This window comes from Scyliorhinus torazame, chromosome 26, assembly GCF_047496885.1.
Source record: "Scyliorhinus torazame isolate Kashiwa2021f chromosome 26, sScyTor2.1, whole genome shotgun sequence".
Lineage (NCBI taxonomy): Eukaryota > Metazoa > Chordata > Chondrichthyes > Carcharhiniformes > Scyliorhinidae > Scyliorhinus > Scyliorhinus torazame.
The window spans coordinates 39,567,518-39,584,792 of record NC_092732.1 but is presented as its reverse complement, the minus strand read 5'-3'; the positions used below and the strand labels follow the sequence as shown (position 1 = coordinate 39,584,792).

The 17,275-nt window shown below is 59.5% G+C and overlaps 2 protein-coding genes across 2 annotated transcripts in view; one reads left to right on the top strand and one right to left on the bottom strand.

The window, feature by feature from the left end:
- prpf3 (PRP3 pre-mRNA processing factor 3 homolog (yeast)) overlaps positions 1-11,654 on the bottom strand; it is a 34,557-nt gene extending 22,903 nt beyond the window's left edge. The window contains 8 exon segments of the mRNA XM_072490641.1: positions 1,664-1,746; positions 2,971-3,005; positions 3,008-3,139; positions 5,205-5,514; positions 6,576-6,796; positions 7,334-7,417; positions 9,136-9,276; positions 11,533-11,654. Coding sequence (XP_072346742.1) covers positions 1,664-1,746; positions 2,971-3,005; positions 3,008-3,139; positions 5,205-5,514; positions 6,576-6,796; positions 7,334-7,417; positions 9,136-9,153 — 883 coding nt within the window. The 5' untranslated portion in view covers positions 9,154-9,276; positions 11,533-11,654.
- Positions 11,655-13,231: 1,577 nt separating this feature from the next.
- The window catches only part of LOC140402885 (uncharacterized), a 106,353-nt gene continuing 102,309 nt past the window's right edge, over positions 13,232-17,275 (top strand). The window contains 1 exon segment of the mRNA XM_072490512.1: positions 13,232-13,302. Within this exon segment, the coding sequence (XP_072346613.1) occupies positions 13,232-13,302 (71 nt within the window).

Sequence of the window (17,275 nt, the reverse complement as noted above, 5' to 3'; positions counted from 1 at the left end):
AGTACTGAGGGAGTGCTGCACTGTCAGAGGGTCAGTACTGAGGGAGTGCTGCACTGTCAGAGGGTCAGTACTGAGGGAGTGCTGCACTGTCAGAGGGTCAGTACTGAGGGAGTGCTGCACTGTCAGAGGGTCTGTACTGAGGGAGTGCTGCACTGTCAGAGGGTCAGTACTGAGGGAGCGCTGCACTGTCAGAGGGTCAGTACTGAGGGATTGCCGCACTGTCAGAGCGTCAGTACCGAGGGAGTGCCGCACTGTCAGAGGGTCAGTGCTGAGGGAGTGCCGCACTGTCAGAGGGTCTGTACTTAGGGAGTGCCGCACTGTCAGAGGGTCAGTACTGAGGGAGTGCCGCACTGTCAGAGGGTCAGTACTGAGGGAGTGCCGCACTGTGGGAGGGTCAGTACTGAGGGAGCTCCGCACTGTCAGAGGGTCAGTACTGAGGGAGCGCTGCACTGCCAGAGGGTCAGTACTGAGGGAGTGCTGCACTTGTCAGAGGGTCAGTACTGAGGGAGTGCCGCACTGTCAGAGGGTCAGTACCGAGGGAGTGCTGCACTGTCAGAGGGTCAGTACTGAGGGAGTGCTGCACTGTCAGAGGGTCAGTACTGAGGGAGTGCCGCACTGTCAGAGGGTCAGTACTGAGGGAGTGCCGCACTGTCGGAGGGTCAGTACTGAAGGAGCGCCGCACTGTCGAGGGTCAGTACTGAGGGAGTGCCGCACTGTCAGAGGGTCAGTACTGAGGGAGTGCCGCACTGTCAGAGGGTCAGTACTGAGGGAGCGCCGCACTGTCAGAGGGTCAGTACTGTGGGAGCGCTGCACTGTCAGAGGGTCAGTACTTAGGGAGTGCCGCACTGTCAGAGGGTCAGTACTGAGGGAGTGCCGCACTGTCAGAGGGTCAGTACTGAGGGAGTGCCGCACTGTGGGAGGGTCAGTACTGAGGGAGCTCCGCACTGTCAGAGGGTCAGTACTGAGGGAGCGCTGCACTGCCAGAGGGTCAGTACTGAGGGAGTGCTGCACTTGTCAGAGGGTCAGTACTGAGGGAGTGCCGCACTGTCAGAGGGTCAATACCGAGGGAGTGCTGCACTGTCAGAGGGTCAGTACTGAGGGAGTGCTGCACTGTCAGAGGGTCAGTACTGAGGGAGTGCCGCACTGTCAGAGGGTCAGTACTGAGGGAGTGCCGCACTGTCGGAGGGTCAGTACTGAAGGAGCGCCGCACTGTCGGAGGGTCAGTACTGAAGGAGCGCCGCACTGTCGGAGGGTCAGTACTGAGGGAGTGCCGCACTGTCAGAGGGTCAGTACTGAGGGAGCGCCGCACTGTCAGAGGGTCAGTACTGTGGGAGCGCTGCACTGTCAGAGGGTCAGTACTGAGGGAGTGCTGCACTGTCAGAGGGGCAGTACTGAGGGAGCGCCGCACTGTCAGAGGGTCAGTACTGAGGGAGTGCTGCACTGTCAGAGGGTCAGTACTGAGGGAGCGCTGCACTGTCAGAGGGTCAGTACTTGGGAGCGCTGCACTGTCAGAGGGTCAGTACTGAGGGACGCCGCACAGTTGGCAATCTGTGCCCGGCGTGAGCCCGGGGCCCGTTTCCCCCTGCACAGCCTGCGTGCCCCGAACCTCTAACCCACCGATCCCCGCAGCGTCGACGCCGTAACCCCCGCGACACACACGCACCTGGTGGACTGATCTGGGTCGGATGCTCAACGAGATTCGTGATCCCGTGAAAGTTCTGTTCGTTGGTCAGGTTTTGTGGCGACCTGCAGGAGAATTCGAAGCCCGTTAAATACAGAACAAGGTGAGAACGCGGAGACAGCAGACGGGTAAAGATTAAAGGTGCAGCCCTGCTCTCTCGTTTGATATGCACAAGTTATCAGAGCATTGCCAGCCTCTCCTTCACTGTCCGAGCCTCCCCCCGGGGCACCAATGAGCTCCACGCCATTGCGATCCGTTTAAATGTATTATGTTATGAGGCACGGGCATCGCTCCCCTCCCGAACCGACCTCATTCCGAGTGGCTCGCCGGGGCACTTCCCAGAGGGCAGTTGGGCAGTCTGGAGTCACGCGGAGACGCAAAGGTGCAGCGCAGGGGGCCATTCGGCCCCTCGGGCCTGCCCCTCCGTTCAATAAGACCACGGCCGTCAGCGGCAGGGAGGCCAGGTCGGGTGGGTGCGGCCGAAGATGGTTTGCTCGCCTTTCCAACCGCACCCCTCTTCCGGCTGCAGACCTATCTGCCGAATGCCCGGTGCCGCAGCTGCTCCCAGTAACACCACCCAGCTGAAATCTAATGAACTCCACAGTGTTTATCTAACTCCAGTAAGAGTGAAAAGCCTGGGTCAGCTTGCGTTAAGACTGCTGCAGTCTTGTCTTAAAAGAAATCCTCGTTTGAAAAACAACAAGGTTTTAATAGCCGGGGTGCAATTAAGGCACCGCAAAAAGTGTGGGCGAATGCAGTTTTGTTTGGATTGGGGGGGGTCCCTGTGGAGTTAATTAGATTTCAGCTGGGTGTCGTTACTGGAGCTGCGGTATCGGGCATTTGGCAGCAAGGTCAGTGGAGTTCCGAGATGAAGCTGTGAGCAGGTGTCAAGCAGTTTGCTCACGGCATTTCAACGAAAGGTACATCTGCAGTCAAAAGAGCGGTGCGGTTGGACAGGTGAGCAAACCAGCTGAGAGGCACCTTCCGAAGACGTACAGCCAGTGTTTCTGCAGGGGTCTGACAGGAGTCAGGTCTTGTCTTTAGCAGTGGCACAGGACTTCTCTTTCTCAAAGACCGCCGCAGGAATTTGTGGGTGCTCATGGTTCAAGGTGGATTGAAAGCCGAGGATGGTATTTCTTGTTGTTTGAGTGGGAATGAAGATAGCAGTTAAAGGTCTGGGCTGTGTCCAGAGTGCTCACGTTCATATAAGACAGCAGGGGACGCAAGACGGTGTGAACTCCCCCACCCTCCTCTCTCTCTCTCGATCGCGGCAGGAGATTGGGACTCACAGTTCAATCCCGCCTTGAATGATGTAGGAGTCCCACCCCACTCGATCTCCGGCACCTCCCCTTCCCGCAGCTCCTTCTTGGGGGCGATCAGGGCCAGCTTGGTCGAGGTCTGGATCCCCGTCTTCTTGGCCGCCTGGGCGATCTCGGTCTGCAGCTTCTCGAGCTGCGCCTGGACTCAGAAGGCGAGGGCTGCGTTAATGAAGCGACGCCAGCGTGCCGAGCCAGCCCCCCCCCCCTCCCCTTCCCTCCCACGCACCACCCTCCTCCCCGCGTATGTTGCCCATCCTCAATTGCCCCTCGACCTCAAGTGTCTCCCTCGGGCCATTCCAGAGATGGGGATAAGGGTTAACCACATCACTGTGCGTACGTTTTGAGGAGTAGGGGGGAGGGATTGGGGGGGGGGGGGGGGGGGGGTCTGGAGTCACCTGTAGGCCAGACCGGGGTAAGGACGGCAGATTTCCCTCCCCTAAAGGGGGCATTAAGCGAAGCCGATGGGGTTTTTCTTAAAATAAACGACAGTCGACGGTGGGGATTTGAACCCGTGGTCCTTCCCTTCCCCAGAAGTCTTAACCTGGGCCTCTGAATTAATAGGCCAGTGGCTATATCACTGCACTGTCATCCCCATCTGGTCATAGATTGAAGCCCATAAGATATAGCAGAATTAGGCTGTCCAATGATTCGGCTCAGCCATTCGATCATGGCCGATGTGTCCCTCTTCTTGATCAATCAGGGGATCAGGCCCACAGGAGGCTCCTGCAGAAAATACGGAGGCATGGGATTCAGGGAGATTTAGCAGTTTGGATCAGAAATTGGCTAGCTGGAAGAAGACAAAGGGTGGTGGTTGATGGGAAATGTTCAGACTGGAGTCCAGTTACTAGTGGTGTACCACAAGGATCTGTTTTGGGGCCACTGTGGTTTGTCATTTTTATAAATGATCTGGAGGAGGGCGGAGAAGGATGGGTGAGTAAATTTGCAGATGACACTAAAGTCGGTGGAGTTGTGGACAGTGCGGAAGGATGTTACAGGTTACAGAGGGACATAGATAAGCTGCAGCGCTGGGCTGAGAGGTAACAAATGGAGTTTAATGCAGAAAAGTGTGAGGTGATTCATTTTGGAAGGAATAACAGGAAGACAGAGTACTGGGCTAATGGTAAGATTCTTGGCAGTGTGGATGAGCAGAGAGATCTCGGTGTCCATATACATAGATCCCTGAAAGTTGCCACCCAGGTTGAGAGGGTTGTTAAGAAGGCGTACGGTGTGTTAGCTTTTATTGGTAGAGTGTCTGAGTTTCGAAGCCATGAGGTCATGTTGCAGCTGTACAAAACTCTGGTGGTGCGGCCGCATTTGGAGTATTGCGTGCAATTCTGGTCGCCGCATTATAGGAAGGATGTGGAAGCATTGGAAAGGGTGCAGAGGAGATTTACCAGAATGTTGCCTAGTATGGAGGGAAGATCTTGTGAGGGAAGGCTGAGGGACTTGAGGCTGTTTTCGTGAGAAAGAAGGTTAAGAGGTGACTTAATTGAGGCATACAAGATGATCAGAGGATTGGATAGGGTGGACAGTGAGAGCCTTTTTCCTCGGATGGTGATGTCTCGCACGAGGGGACATAGCTTTAAATTGAGGGGAGATAGATATAGGACAGACGTCAGAGGTAGGTTCTTTACTCAGAGAGTAGTAAGGGCGTGGAATGCCCTGCCTGCAACAGTAGTGGACTCGCCAACACTAAGGGCATTCAAATGGTCATTGGGTAGACATATGGACGATAAGGGAATAGTGTAGATGGGCTTTAGAGTGGTTTCACAGGTCGGCGCAACATCGAGGGACGCAGGGCCTGTACTGCGCTGTAATGTCCTATGTTCTATGGGGAGAAGGCAGGAGAATGGGGATGAGAAAATATCAGCCATGATGGCGGAGTTGACTCGATGGGCCGAGTGGCCTAAATCTGCTCCCACGTCTTATGGTCTATGGCCCAGGAGCACCAAAATGCTTCCCACTCCAACCTGGAATTTTGCGCTTCCCAGCAAGCGTGAACCTTCTGCCTGCTCTATCACACCTACAGGCAAGGTTACGCTTGGAAACGGGGTTAGAATAGATGGCCTGGGGAAAACCCTGGGCCGAAGGGCCTCTTTTTGTGCCGTAAACACTCGTTGACCGGTGCTGGTCACTGCTTGGCCCCTTTCAGAGAGAGGGAAGAACCCCAAGCCCACCCACTCAGCTCGTTCGGCCTCGGGTACCTTCGTCCGTATCCTCTGGGCAATCTTCTCAAACTTGCCCCTCTCGTGGAAGCGGAAGAGCCGCTTCTGGCGCTGGGAGGGCAGCACGGGCACGCGGGGGTCGTAGAAGGTGTTGGACTCCAGGTCGTCGCTGGGCTTCTCCTTCAGCAGCAGCTGCTTGAACTGCTCCCGCTTCACCGCCCGGATGTTGGCCTTCAGCGTGGGCATCCGGTGCGTCAGCTCCACCTCCTTGCCGGTGGCGTCCACCGTCCGGCCCTGGTCGTCCAGGATCAGCGGCGTCGGCTTCAGGTGCTCCTTCGACTCGACTTTCCTGCGGGCGGCAGAACGGGATGGGGGGGGTGGGTTAGGAACGGAGCATGGGCGCGGCGCCGATTTGGTGCGCTCATCGTCGCGAGGGGGGGCTTGGAAAAGAAGTTGCGCTGGGCATGGCGACAGCGGGCGGCCCGATCTGCAATTCAAAACAAAGTGCAGCCCCACCTGGTCGGATAGTGCACTCCGTGGCCAGCGGGCTGGAAAGCAAGAGAAGCTGCGTGTAACCTCGGCGCTGGCCGCGTTGGCGGAGGGACAGCGCCCAGTTCTGGTCCCCGCACTTCGAAAATCGGAGAAGGCATCGAGTGATCGGTCATCCTCTCATTCAATGGCGGGGCAGACGCGATGGGCCGAGTGGCCGGCTTCTGCTCGGGGGCCTGCTGGTCTAAACCCAATGGGGAATTCAGGAGAAACCCCTTTACCCAAAGAGTGTGGGGGCGAATGTGGGACTTGTTCCCATGGGGAGTGGGGGAGAATGTGGGACTCCCTACCACGGGGAGTGGGGAGAATGCGGGACTCAATCCCACAGGGAGTGGGGGAGAATGTGGGACTCGCTCCCACGGGGAGTGGGGAGAATGTGGGATTCGCTCCCACGGGGAGTGGGGAGAATGTGGGATTCGCTCCCACAGGGAGTGGGGAGAATGTGGGACTCTCTCCCACGGGGAGTGGGGAGAATGTGGGACTCTCTCCCACGGGGAGTGGGGAGAATGTGGGACTCTCTCCCACGGGGAGTGGGGGAGAATGTGGGACTCGCTCTCACAGGGAGTGGGGGGAATGTGGGATTCGCTCCTACGGGGAGTGGGGAGAATGTGGGATTCGCTCCCACGGGGAGTGGGGAGAATGTGGGACTCGCTCCCACAGGGAGTGGGGAGAATGTGGGACCCGCTCCCACGGTGAGTGGGGGAGAATGTGGGACTCGCTCCCACGGGGAGTGGGGGAGAATGTGGTACTCGCTCCCACAAGGATTGCTGGAGAGATGGATTAAAAAGGGGACGGGGTGGGAGCTCGATGCCCCCGCGAGGAGGAAGGGCACACGCGCACCCCCAGCCCACAGATACTCACGGCGGCGCGATGCCCATGGCGTGCAGGTTGGCAAGTCCCACCAGGTTGGTGCTCTGCAGCAGCCCCGGTTTCAACGAGAGCTGGGTCTGGATTCGAGCCTGCAGCTCCGCCGCCTTCTTGGCCTTCTCAATGGCGTCGTTCATGAAGGAGGCGGCCTGCGAGGGCTGGATGGTCTGACCCATCGGGGGCAGGTCTGCCGTAGGAGCCAGGGCCGATACCCGCTGCGGGGGGGGGGGGAACAAACAGAGAACATCAACTGCAGCCCGAAGGAACGCGCGCATTTCCACCCCGCCTCTCAGGACCTCAGCACGCCCACCGCCTCACCGCTGCGAGCCAGCCATCGCGCTGACGCTGAAGCCACGATGGCCGAGCCCTGCACAGCCCGATCCCACAAACAGCAACGCAGGAAGAATCAGATTATTTTGTTTCGATTAATTTATGGGAGGTGGGTACAGCAGGACCATTTATCGCCCATTCCTAATTGCCCCTTGAGAAGTGGTGGGTTGGGGGGGGCATCTTGAACCTGCTGCAGTGCGGTGTAGGTACATGCACCGTGCTGTCAGGGACAGGGCCCAGGGACGTCTTGGCCTTTGCGATGCCGGTTGACAAAGAACCCTCTGAGCGCTCGACGCTCCTCGGATTCCGACCGCTCGCGCCAGCCCCCCCCCCCGCCCGGCCCAAACCTACCGCCCTCCCCAGAAAAAACAACTGATCTCACCGGCGGCACCTACTGGACCCGTGCGGCATTTCACCGTTACCTGCTGGAAGGACGGCGTGATCAGACTCAGCTGCCTCTTCCGCTCCTCAATCTGCTTCGTCGCCGCTTCCATCATCTGTTTGATCTGACTCAGTGAAAGAGAAAGAAAAGGTTAACCTCCACATTGTCCCATCAAACACTCCCAGGACAGGTACAGCACGGGGTTAGATACAGAGTAAAGCTCCCTCTACACTGTCCCCATCAAACACACCAAGGACAGGTACAGCACGGGGTTAGATACAGAGTAAAGCTCCCTCTACACTGTCCCCATCAAACACTCCCAGGACAGGTACAGCACGGGGTTAGATACAGAGTAAAGCTCCCTCTACACTGTCCCCATCACACACTCCCAGGGCAGGTACAGCACGGGGTTAGATACAGAGTAAAGCTCCCTCTACACTGTCCTCATCAAACACTCCCAGGACAGGTACAGCACGGGGTTAGATACAGAGTAAAGCTCCCTCTACAGTGTCCCCATCAAACACTCCCAGGACAGGTACAGCACGGGGTTAGATACAGAGTAAAGCTCCCTCTACACTGTCCCCATCAAACACTCCCAGGACAGGTACAGCACAGGGTTATATACAGAGTAAAGCTCCCTCTACACTGTCCCCATCAAACACTCCCAGGACAGGTACAGCACGGGGTTAGATACAGAGTAAAGCTCCCTCTACACTGTCCCCATCAAACACTCCCAGGACAGGTACAGCGCAGGGTTAGATACAGATTAAAGCTCCATCTACACTGTCCCCATCAAACACTCCCAGGACAGGTACAGCACAGGGTTAGATACAGAGTAAAGCTCCCTCTACACTGTCCCCATCAAACACTTCCAGGATAGGGACAGCATAGGATTAGATACAGATTAAATCTCCCTCTACACTGTCCCCATCAAACACTCCCAGGACAGGTACACCACGGGGTTAGATACAGAGTAAAGCTCCCTCTACACTGTCTCCATCAAACACTCACAGGACAGGTACAGCACGGGGTTAGATACTGAGTAAAGCTCCCTCCACACTGTCCCCATCAAACACTCCCAGGACAGGGACAGCACGGGGTTAGATACAGGGTAAAGCTCCCTCGACACTGTCTCCATCAAACACTCCCAGGACAGGTACAGCACAGGGTTAGATACAGAGTAAAGCTCCCTCTACACTGTCCCCATCAAACACTTCCAGGATAGGGACAGCACAGGATTAGATACAGATTAAAGCTCCCTCTACACTGTCCCCATCAAACACTCACAGGACAGGTACAGCACGGGGTTAGATACAGAGTAAAGCTCCCTCTTCACTGTCCCCATCAAACACTCCCAGGACAGGTACAGCACGGGGTTAGATACAGAGTAAAGCTCCCTCTACACTGTCCCCATCAAACACTCCCAGGACAGGTACAGCACGGGGTTAGATACAGAGTAAAGCTCCCTCTACACTGCCCCCATCAAACACTCCCAGGACAGGTACAGCACGGGGTTAGATACAGAGTAAAGCTCCCTCTTCACTGTCCCCATCAAACACTCCCAGAACAGATACAGTACCGGTTAAAAGTCCAGCTATCATTGACAGAAGTATACTCGGTAAATGGCTCTGTCTTGGATTGCGTAGAGACATTTTTAAATAGTCTCTGTGAATAGTTTACTGTCGCGCGCTGGTTAAATAGACTCTGTAGACCGCTTGCTTCAATGTGCTGTTTAAATAGACTCTGTAGACTGCTTGCTTCAATGCGCTGTTTAAATAGACTCTGTTTGCTGTAATGTAAGCTACTTGCTATACAACTTTGGCTGGCACACCACAGACTGACCTGAATCTTTGTCAGCATCCCTGGACTCTCAGTGGGTGGACCCGGGATAATTTCATTCTCCTCCACCTCTTCGAACCTCGGGATTCGTTTCCTCTTGGAGGACAAGTCCCGAGTGACTTCGGAATCCTCGCCAAAGACTTCCTATCGGAAACAGAGAAAAGGATGAGGTACACGTCCAGGTGACTGCAACCATCTTGCATTTATATAGCGCCTACGGTGTCTCACAGCGGTGTAAATTGGGCAGAGTATGACCTCAAAGCTGGAGGAGGTGACAGAGATAGGGAGGGGGTGTAGGGGCTAGAGGAGTTTACAGAGATAGAGAGGGGGTAGAGGGGCTGGAGGAGGTTACAGAGATAGGGAGGGGGTGTAGGGACTGGAGGACGGTGACAGAGATAGGGAGGGGGTGTAGGGGGGCTGGAGGAGGTTACAGAGATAGGGAGGGGGTGTGGGCGCTGGAGGAGGTTACAGAGATAGGGAGGGGGTGTAGGGGCTGGAGGAGGTTACAGAGATAGGGAGGGGTTGTAGGGGGCTGGAGGAGGTTACAGAGATAGGGAGGGGGTGTAGGGGCTGGAGGAGGTTACAGAGATAGGGAGGGGGTGTAGGAGCTGGAGGGGGTTACAGAGATAGGGAGGGGGCTGTGGGGGCTGGAGGGGGTTACGGAGATAGGGAGGGGGGTGTAGGAGCTGGGGGAGGTTACAGAGATAGGGAGGGGGTGTAGGTACTGGAGGAGGTGACAGAGATAGGGAGGAGGTGACAGAAATAGAGAGTAGGGGCTTGAGGGGGTTTACAGAGATAGGGAGGGGTTGTGGGGGCTGGAGGGGGTTACGGAGATAGGGAGGGAGTGTAGGGCTGGAGGGGTTTACAGAGATGGGGAGGGGGTGTAGGGGCTGGAGGAGGTTAGAGAGATAGGGAGGGGGTGTAGGGGCTGGACGAGGTTACAGAGATAGGGAGGGGGTGTAGGGGCTGGAGGAGGTTACAGAGATAGGGAGGGGGCGTAGGGGCTGGAGGAGGTTACAGAGATAGGGAGGGGTGTTGCGAGGCTGGAGGAGGTTACAGAGATAGGGAGGGGGTATCGGGGCTGGAGGAGGTTACAGAAATAGGGAGGGGGTGTCGGGCTGAGGAGGTTACAGAGATAGGGAGGGGGTGTGGGGGTTGGAGGTGGTGACAGAGATGGGGAGGGGGTGTAGGGGCTGGAGGAGGTTAGAGAGATAGGGAGGGGGTGTAGGGGCTGGAGGAGGTTAGAGAGATAGGGAGGGGGGTGTAGGGGCTGGAGGAGGTTACAGAGATAGGGAGAGGGTGTAGGGGCTGGAGGAGGTTACAGAGATAGGGAGGGGGTTGCGAGGCTGGAGGAGGTTACAGAGATAGGGAGGGGGTATCGGGGCTGGAGGAGGTTACAGAAATAAGGAGGGGGGTGTCGGGGCTGGAGGAGGTTACAGAGATAGGGAGGGGGGTGTGGGGGTTGGAGGAGGTTACAGAGATAGGGAGGGGGTAGTAGGGGCTGCAGGAGGTTACAGAGATAGGGAGGGGGGTGTAGGGGCTGGGAGGAGGTTACAGAGATAGGGAGGGGTGTAAGGACTGGAGGAGGTTACAGAGATAGGGAGGGGGAGTAGGGGCTGGAGGAGGTTAGAGAGATAGGGAGGGGGTGTAGGGGCTAGAGGAGGTTACAGAGATAGGGAGGGGGTGTAGGGGCTAGAGGAGGTTACAGAGATAGGGAGGGGGTGTAGGGGCTGGAGGTTACAGAGATAGGGAGGGGTTGTAAGGACTGGAGGAGGTTACAGAGATAGGGAGGGGGTGTAAGGACTGGAGGAGGTTACAGAGATAGGGAGGGGGTGTAGAGAATGTGGAAGAATTTGGAAATAAGAGCAAGGAGTTCTCAAATCGAAGCGTCGGTGGCTTCGACAAATGTTAATTTGTCCACTCGGAGCGAGTTGTAGAACATGTCCAATCAGTGATATAGTCAACCTCAAATGGAAAAACAAGGAGGATATTTACTCTCTGGATGCAGAGGGAGCGCACGGTTCTCACAGTCAATATGTGATCAGCTCGCGCCTCACATCACTTGGTCCTTCCCGCGCGGGAGGATGCACACTAGTGGAATGTAGCCACCCTGCGCGGGAGCGACGGTCTACAAAACGTCCCGCGGGGATGCACTGGGGACCCTGAGGGGCCCCACATTGGGATGGAATCGGGACGCCTGGCTGTCAGAATCAACATCATGGCCAGGGCGTCCATGAACCGCTCACCCGCCACACACAACACCCCCTCCACCTCCCCCCCCCCCCCCCACCACCTCCCCCCGACACCCCCACACCCATAAGACCCCCCCCCCCCCCGACACCCTCACACACCCGACTTCAAACACTCGGTTATCACCGGGCAGGCAGCGCCTCCCCACACCTTCAGCTCTCTTTTCCGGTGCTTCTCGCTGCTGGATTTGGAATGCCGCGTGTTGCGACCTTCCTCCACCGCCTCGAACAGCTTGTCCACAAACCTCACCGTCGAGTCGTCAGGAACGGCTTCAGGTGCTCTGCAGGGAGAGAGAGAGAGCGTGACAGAGACGAGCGTGACAGAGAGAGAGGGTGACAGAGAGAGAGGGTGACAGAGAGAGAGAGGGTGACAAGAGAGAGGGTGACAAGAGAGAGGGTGACAAGAGAGAGGGTGACAAGAGAGAGGGTGACAAGAGAGAGGGTGACAGAGAGAGGGTGACAGAGAGAGGGTGACAGAGAGAGGGTGACAGAGAGAGGGTGACAGAGAGAGGGTGACAGAGAGAGGGTGACAGAGGGTGACAGAGAGAGGGTGACAGAGAGAGGGTGACAGAGAGAGGGTGACAGAGAGAGGGTGACAGAGAGAGGGTGACAGAGAGAGCGTGACAGAGAGAGCGTGACAGAGAGAGCGTGACAGAGAGAGCGTGACAGAGAGAGCGTGACAGAGAGAGCGTGACAGAGAGAGCGTGACAGAGAGAGCGTGACAGAGAGAGCGTGACAGAGAGAGAGCGTGACAGAGAGCGAGCGTGACAGAGAGCGAGCGTGACAGAGAGCGAGCGTGACAGAGAGCGAGCGTGACAGAGAGCGAGCGTGACAGAGAGCGAGCGTGACAGAGAGCGAGCGTGACAGAGAGCGAGCGTGACAGAGAGCGAGAGCGTGACAGAGAGCGAGCGTGACAGAGAGCGAGCGTGACAGAGAGCGAGCGTGACAGAGAGCGAGCAGTGACAGAGAGCGAGCGTGACAGAGAGCGAGCGTGACAGAGAGAGAGCGTGACAGAGAGAGAGCGTGACAGAGAGAGAGCGTGACAGAGCAGAGAGCGTGACAGAGAGAGAGCGTGACAGAGAGAGAGCGTGACAGAGAGAGAGCGTGACAGAGAGAGAGCGTGACAGAGAGAGAGCGTGACAGAGAGAGAGCGTGACAGAGAGAGAGCGTGACAGAGAGAGAGCGTTGACAGAGAGAGAGCGTGACAGAGAGAGAGCGTGACAGAGAGAGAGCGTGACAGAGAGAGAGCGTGACAGAGAGAGAGCGTGACAGAGAGAGAGCGTGACAGAGAGAGAGCGTGACAGAGAGAGAGCGTGACAGAGAGAGAGCGTGACAGAGAGAGAGCGTGACAGAGAGAGAGCGTGACAGAGAGAGAGCGTGACGGAGAGAGCGTGACGGAGAGAGCGTGACGGAGAGAGCGTGACGGAGAGAGCGTGACGGAGAGAGCGTGACGGAGAGAGAGCGTGACGGAGAGAGAGCGTGACGGAGAGAGAGCGTGACGGAGAGAGAGACGGACGAGTGAGACGGAGAGTGAGACGGAGAGAGGGACAGAGAGAGGGACAGAGAGAGGGACAGAGAGAGGGACAGAGAGAGGGACAGAGAGAGGGACAGAGAGAGAGATTGACAGAGAGAGAGACGGGGAGAGAGGGAGAGAGAAAGAGAGTGACAGAGAGAGAGAGAGATTAGACGACCACAATGACCCTTCCCATTCATAGCTCCCCCTCCGCCCTGGTCACGTTGGACTGCCTGTATGTTGGCCAGTTGCGCTGAGTGTGTCCGAGGGCGATTGTGTTTGAAGGGGCCTGCTCACTGCTCCACCGACCCAGCACCACAGCGGTGAAATCCAGGCTATGGATCATTTTGGCAAGTCTCCGGTGAGTGTCAGCTTCCCAGCTGGGAGTTGCCCTGCCCTGATGTCTGGGTGAGAGAGACAGGGGCCCACATCGTGCCCAGCGTTGCATTCATGGTTCGGGTGAAGTGCTAATTTTTTCGGGACAATTGTGATGGGCGGACGGCCGTCTGACAGACCAGGACTTTGGACTTTTCTGTCCGTTTTACCGACAGTTCCAACCCCACAGTAACTTTATAAAACATCCTGAGCCAGCGTCGCACGAGACACTCTTCCCCCCCCTCCCCCCAAACCCCCCCCCCCCACACACACACAACACACCCCCTCCACCCTCCCTCCTGACCCCCCCCACACAACACCCCCTCCCCCTCCCTCCGATCCCCCCACACACCCACAACACCCCCTCCACCTCCCTCCGACCCCCCCACACACACACAACACCCCCTCCACCTCACTCCGACCTCCCCCCACACACACAACACCCCCTCCACCTCCCTCTGACCCCCCCCACCTCCCTCTGACCCCCCCCACACAAACACCCCTCCTCCCCCTCCCCCAACCCCCCCCCCCCCACACACACAACACCCCCTCCACCTCCCTCCGACCCCCCCACACACCCACAACACCCCCTCCACCTCCTCCGACCTCCCCCCCCACACACACAACACCCCCTCCACCTCACTCCGACCTCCCCCCACACACACAACACCCCCCTCCACCTCCCTCTGACCCCCCCCCACACAAACACACCCTCCCCCTCCCCCCCAACCCCCCCCCCACACACACAACACCCCCTCCACCTCCCTCCGACCTCCCCCCCACACACACATCCCCCTCCACCTCGCTCTGACCCCCCCCCCCACACAAACACCCCCCTCCCCCTCCCTCCGACCCACACACACGCACCCTCCACCTCCTCCGACCCCCCTCCCCCACACACACACAACACCCCCCTCCACCTCCTCCGACCCCCCCCTCCCCCCCCCCACACACAACACCCCCCTCCACCTCCCTCTGACCCCCCCCACACAAACACCCCCCTCCCCCTCCCTCCGACCCCCCTCACACCCACAACACCCCCTCCACCTCCTCCGACCTCCCCGCCACACACACAACACCCCCCTCCACCTCCCTCTGACCCCCCCCCCACACAAACACCCCCTCCACCTCCCTCCGACCCCCCCCCCCACACACAACACCCCCTCCCCCTCCCTCCGACCCCACCACACACCCACAACATCCCCTCCCCCCTCCCTCCGACCCCCCCACACACCCACAACACCCCCTCCACCTCCCTCCAACCTCCCCCCCCACACACACAACACCCCCTCCACCTCCCTCCGACCTCCCCCCACACACAACACCCCCCTCCACCTCCCTCTGACCCCCCCCCACACAAACACCCCCTCCCCCTCCCCCAACCGCCCCCCCCCACACACACACACAACACCCCCTCCACCTCCCTCCGACCTCCCCCACACACACAACGCCCCCCTCCACCTCCCTCTGACACCTCCCACACTCAACACCCCCTCCCCCTCCCTCCGACCCCCCCACACACCCACAACACCCCCTCCACCTCCCTCCGACCTCCCCCTCCACACAAACATCCCCCTCCACCTCCCTCTGACCCCCCGCCACCACAACACCCCCTCCCCCTCCTCCGACCCCCCACACACGCACCCTCCACCTCCCTCCGACCCCCCTCCCCCACACACGCACAAACACCCCCTCCACCTCCCTCCGACCCCCCTCCCCCCCATACACAACACCCCCCTCCACCTCCCTCTGACCCCCCCCACACAAACACCCCCTCCCACCGACCCCCCCACACCCACACCGCCTCCACCTCCCTCCGACCTCCCCGCCACACACACAACACCCCCCTCCACCTCCCTCTGACCCCCCCCCACACAAACACCCCCTCCACCTCCCTCCGACCCCCCTCTCCCCCACACACACAACACCCCCCTCCACCTCCCTCTGACCCCCACACAAACACCCCCTCCCCCTCCCTCCGACCCCCCCACACACACCCTCCACCTCCCTCAAAACCCCCTCCCCCACACACACACAAACACCCCCTCCACCTCCCTACGACCCCCCCCCCACACACACATCACCCCCTCCCCCTCCCTCCGACCCCACCACACACCCACAACATCCCCTCCACCTCCCTCCGACCCCCCTCCCCCCACACACACACAACACCCCCTCCCCCTGACCCCCCCCACACACCCACAACACCCCCTCCCCCTCCCTCCGACCCCCCACACGCACCCTCCACCTCCCTCCGACCCCCCTCCCCCACACACACACAAACACCCCCTCCCTCTGACACCCCCCACACAAACACCCCCTCCCCCTCCCTCCGACCCCCCCACACACACCCTCCACCTCCCTCCGACCCCCCCCACGCACACACAACACCCCCTCCACCTCCCTCCGACCCCCCTCCACCTCCCTCCGACCCCCCTCCCCCACACACAAACACCCCCTCCCCCTCCATCCGACCCCCCCACACATCCACAACACCCCCCCTCCCTCCGACCCCCCTCCCCCACACACACACAAACACCCCCTCCCCCTCCCCCCAACCCCCCCCCACACACACAACACCCCCTCCCCCTCCCCCCAACCCCCCCCCACACACACAACACCCCCTCCACATCCCTCCGACCCCCCTCCCCCACACACAAACACCCCCTCCCCCTCCCACCGACCCCCCCCACACACCAACAACACCCCCTCCACCTCCCTCCGACCCCCCTCCCCCACGCACAACACCCCGTCCACCTCCCTCCGACCCCCCCACACACCCACAACACCCCCTCAACCTCCCTTCAACCCCCCACACACACAACACCCCCACCCCTTTACCCTCCTCCGACCCCCTCCACACCCCCTCCACCTCTCTCCGACCCCCTCCACACCCACAACACCCCAACACCCCTCCCTACGACCCCCTCCACACCCCTCCACCCCCTCCGCACCCACAACACCCCCTCCCCAACACCCCCTCCACACCCACAACACCCCCTCCACACCACAACACCCCCTCCACACCCACAACACCCCCTCCACACCCACAACACCCCCTCCACACCCACAACACCCCCTCCACACCCACAACACCCCCTCCACACCCACAACACCCCCTCCACACCCCACAACACCCCCTCCACACCCACAACACCCCCTCCACACCCACAACACCCCCTCCACACCCACAACACCCCCTCCACACCCACAACACCCCCCTCCACACCCACAACACCCCCTCCACACCCACAACACCCCCTCCACACCCACAACACCCCCTCCACACCCACAACACCCCCTCCACACCCACAACACCCCCTCCACACCCACAACACCCCCTCCACACCCACAACACCCCTCCACACCCACAACACCCCCTCCACACCCACAACACCCCCTCCACACCCACAACACCCCCTCCACACCCACAACACCCCCTCCACACCCACAACACCCCCTCCACACCCACAACACCCCCTCCACACCCACAACACCCCCTCCACACCCACAACACCCCCCTCCACACCCACAACACCCCCTCCACACCCACAACACCCCCCTCCACACCCACAACACCCCTCCACACCCACAACACCCCCTCCACACCCACAACACCCCCTCCACACCCACCAACACCCCCTCCACACCCACAACACCCCCTCCACACCCCACAACACCCCCTCCACACCCACAACACCCCCTCCACACCCACAACACCCCCCTCCACACCCACAACACCCCCCTCCACACCCACAACACCCCCTCCACACCCACAACACCCCCTCCACACCCACAACACCCCCCTCCACACCCCACAACACCCCCTCCACACCCACAACACCCCCTCCACACCACAACACCCCCCTCCACACCCACAACACCCCCTCCACACCCACAACACCCCCTCCACACCCACAACACCCCCCTCCACACCCCACAACACCCCCTCCACACCCACAACACCCCCCTCCACACCCCACAACACCCCCTCCCCCCACACCCA